Below are 4,325 nucleotides of genomic sequence, written 5' to 3' on the forward strand. Positions count from 1 at the left end.
AGTTTGCCAAATACAGGTTTTTACCTCCTTAGTTAATTTTATTCCTAGGTATCTTAATTTTTTTGTTGCAATGGTAAATGAGATTGTTTATTAGTTACTCTTTCTCTGAGTTCACTATTGGTGTATAAAATGCCACAGATTCCTGAGTGTTAATTTTGTATCCTGCTACATTGCCAAATTCATTTATTAAATCTAGTAGTTTTTTTATGGAGTCTTTAGGGTTTTCTATGTACAATGTCATATCATCTGCAAATAATGACAGTTTTACTTCTTCTTTTCCAATTTGGATGCCTTTTATTTCTTCTTCTTTCCTGATTGCTATGGCTAGCACTTCCAATATTATGTAGAACAGGAGTGGTGAATGTAGGCATCCCTGTCTTGTTCCTGGGAAATGTTTTTCGTATTTGTCAATTGAGTATGATATTGGTTATAGGTTTTGTTATGGGTTGACTCAGCAAGATAGACCACCGACTCAGAATTTAAATTTAGGAACCTTTATTAAGCTGGCCAGCTGTCTGCAGTCCCAGCACCCCGCCAAAGCAAAGGCGGAACTGCAGCCCTGACTGCAAGAGTTACAGCATATTTATTTGCAAAAACTACAAAGTTACAAAGCCTTGTTTACGCAATTTGTTCCCGACACAGTATAGCATTATCACCTTCCTATCTATGTTTTCTGGGAACAGAGAGCACAGTATATTGAGGAGGGACCATGAGACCATATCTCAAGGCCTGACCTGATGTCAGTACCTTCCTATCTGTCTGTTCCAGGAACAGACAATACAGCGCGCCCCGATATGCAGCCCAGTACATTCCCTACTGGTCTTAGTGGGAATCAAATCTTTGATTCAGTGTCCTCCTCTAAGATTCTGGAGTATTGGGTGTATAAAACCATTAACTTTACAGCCTGTATTTGATTTTGTATGAAATTGAGGAGGCATCTGGCAATGCAGGGGCCAAATATGAGCCTTAGGAGGAGGAGAACGACTGGTCCTGCCAAGGAGGAGAGCAGGGTAGTTAGCCAGGGGGACCAGGAAAATAAATTCTCATACCAATTGCCTTCAGCCCTTCTAGCCTCTTCTCGGTCAGCCAGCCGTTTTCGCAGCTGGCTAAGGCTTTCCCTGATCACCCCCGAGTGGTTGGTGTAGAAACAGCAAGACTCTCCTAGAGCCAGACAGAGGCCTCCCTGCTTCAGGAAAAGCAGATCTAGGCCTCTTCTGTTTTGTAATACTACCTCTGCAAGTGAACCAAGGGAGTCCTCCAGGTGGCTAACAGATTTTTCGAGAGAGCTTAAATCTTGATCTATCTGCTTACTTAACTCTTTATAATTCTGGTGGCCGGTTGCTAGGGCGGCTGTTCTGACGGCCGTGGACCCTGCTAGTCCTATTCCCATAAGGAGGGGGACTAGGATGGGGGCCCTTTTAATCCTTCTGGATTTGAGGTTTAAATGTTCTCGGCCCCCTTCTCCCGAATAGTAATATACCTGTGGGAGCATATGAGTTAGAATGCATAGTCCAGGGTCCATCGGATTCTGGAGGACTGGAGAGAAGATGCAAGGAGTTATACCAGTTGTACATGCCCACCAAGTCCCCTTCGGAGCTACTAAGTAGGTGGGGGTCTCTCCTGTATAATTCTTTGGAAGTATGATAGATGAATTACATAGATCTGTATAGGTGGAACTGCTAAGGGGGTAGTTCATAGGGTACACACAAGTCCCGGGGTTTAAGATGTCCCCAAGAGTAAGTCCTTGGTGTTTGTGTCCCCACATACACAGTCCGTCTGGCAGACTTTCTGCCGAAAGGTTCCTGATGGCAGAAGTGTCCTTCCCGAGCTGGGCCCCTGCCCCTATCCCAACATAATAAGGGGGTTCAGGGTTGAGGCACAGCCAGCAATCCGCAGTCAGGTTTGGGGAGGTGCGATTTAGGAAAGAAAAAATTAAGTCCAAGGTTCCCAGCAGCTTCCGGTTTGGTTTTCCTGCGCCTGTATCCAAAAGCTGTTGTAGGTTCCTAAGGGCTGGCAAGGTCGTGGCTGCAGGTGGAGTAGGGCTGGGGCTCCCAGAGCTTTGTGACCCAGGGGAACCAGGAGGTTTAGCTGGGGCTGGGTGCTGTGGTTGGCTCGGCCTCTCTGGCTTGTCTAGGGGACGCAAGGGGCCAATCGGGTTGAACCACCGGGGAAGAGTCCGGCGTTGAATGGTGAAGAGCTGGCCAGGGTCTCGGCCGCTTACATAGAGTCTTAGTCCCCACGTCTTTCCCCCTTCCCATTGGTCAGTCCACCAGGCGAGAGGCATGAGGAGGACGGGGTTACAATTTCCGATCGTGCAGTTCTTCTTCGGGGCCCCAGGTCGAACCTCTCTGTTCAGATGGAGGAGCTTGTCGGTGGGAGGTTTTTTCCCTGGGGCTAGGGTCTCACAACCCCAAGAGGCACAATAGAAGTCACCCTCTCCTCCACAGTTACTACCCCCTTCCTGGGGGCAGACATAATGTCGAGTGTGCCACAATTTTTGCTCTAGGGCTAGGTCTCCGCACCCGTAACCCCTGGCTTTGGTGACCCGGGGATGGCCCCCCGAGCCATGCCCAGTCAATGCAGTTTTGCTCTGGGAATTTCCCCAGTTTTCTCCAAATAGTTTACAGAGATCTGTCGGGATGACAGGCGCCCCTATTTCAACAACAGAGCCTATAACAGTCCCATCAATAGTACGTGTGACCTCCCAAGAGTAATTTCTGGCCGAATGGGGATTTCCCAGTCCCGGCTGCAGGCAGATGAGGAGAGTTAGGAAGAACACCGAGTGAGTCTGACCTTCAATGGGTCTCCGGTCTTCTGGACCCGCCATTCCTAGTTGCTGTCATTCGTTTTCTTAACCTGGGTATGATGGATCCAGTGCCTCTTTCCTGCGACTTTGATGGTGGTTGGAGTGCTCAGCACCACCTGGTAGGGCCCATCCCATCTAGGTTCAAGGTTGCCAGGGTCGTGACGCTTCACCCAAATGAGATCTCCCGGAGAGAAGGCAGACTGTGTTGGACTGGATCTCAGCACGTCCTCCTCCCGTACGGCTTTCACCACCCGTCGTATCGACGAGGCGCTGCTCTGCAAAGCCTGTAAGAACTTAAGCAAATTTAGGGTAGACAGTCGGGCAAGCTCTTCCTCCCTTAGGCGGGGAAGAAGAGGTGGTGGCCTGCCAAACATAATTTCAAAAGGGGTGAGTCCCTTTATGTATGGAGTGCACCTAGCTCTGAGGAGAGCAAAAGGAAGACTTACCCAGTTTTCGCCAGTCTCTAATTTTAACTTAGTTAATGTTTCCTTTAAGGTCCCATTCATCCTCTCTACCTGTCCAGAACTCTGTGGCCTATAGACAAAATGCAATTTCCAGGTAACCCTCAGGGCCTTAACTATGGATTGTGTAACTTTGGCGATGAACACTGGGCCATTATTGGACCCCATGTGTAGTGGCAGGCCAAACCAGGGGACAATTTCAGTGAGGAGTTTTCTAACTACTACCTGTGCTGTCTCTGCCTTGGTTGGGTATGCCTCAGGCCAGCCAGAGAAGGTATCAATGAAAACCAGCAAGTATTTATACCCTCCTTGTCCTCCTGGTATCTCGGTGAAGTCCACTTCCCAGTGTTCTCCAGGGTTCTGTCCTCAGAATCGTTGCCCCGGCGCGGCCACAACAGGGGGCCCTTGGTTTACCCGGCCACACACTTGGCACCTCCTAGCCACATCTTGGGATATTTTCTGGAGCCCTGGGATGCAAAATTCTCTTCCCAGTAGTTCTGATAGCTTCATTACCCCCAGGTGGGTGCTCTGGTGGGTCTGGGAAGCGATGGTCCGCCATCGCTTAGGCCTTCCATCTGACAGGATTAGCCATCCAGCCTCTCCTTCCTGGGCCCCTAGTTTCACAGCTAGCCTCTGCTCCCCCATCACATAAGTAGGCTTCTCTGGGAGCCTTCATGCTGGCAGGGCTACGAGAACTTCTAGGGGCCCTACTGGTCTTTTAGCCACGTCCTTGGCGGTTTGGTCTGCAAGTCAATTTCCCTGTGCTTCGGGACTATCACCCTTCTGGTGTGCTCGACAATGAATTACTGCCACTTCTTTTGGCCCCCATATGGCTGCCAGGAGGTTAAGTATCTCAGAAGCATTTTTAATGTCCTTTCCTCCTGAGGTCAGAAGGCCTCTTTCCTGATATAGGGCCCCATGCACGTGTACAGTGGCGAAAGCATACCGACTGTCTGTGAAAATGTTCACTCTTTTTCCTTTTCCCCAATGGAGGGCCTGAGTGAGTGCTATAAGTTCTGCCTTTTGGGCTGAGGTGCCTCGTCCTAAGGCCTGTGCCC

General features: G+C 49.5%; 1 protein-coding gene across 1 annotated transcript; it reads right to left on the reverse strand.

The window, feature by feature from the left end:
- Positions 1-832: 832 nt before the first annotated feature.
- Positions 833-2,827, reverse strand: LOC308530615 (endogenous retrovirus group S71 member 1 Env polyprotein-like; the record flags this gene model as incomplete). The annotated part of the gene is made up of 1 exon (XM_081107324.1): positions 833-2,827. One exon carries the CDS (start codon positions 2,825-2,827, stop codon positions 833-835), a length of 1,995 nt encoding a protein of 664 aa, XP_080963450.1.
- Positions 2,828-4,325: the final 1,498 nt, after the last annotated feature.

This window comes from Myotis nattereri (genome assembly GCF_964212035.1).
Source record: "Myotis nattereri genome assembly, chromosome: 15".
NCBI classification, from domain to species: Eukaryota; Metazoa; Chordata; class Mammalia; order Chiroptera; family Vespertilionidae; genus Myotis; species Myotis nattereri.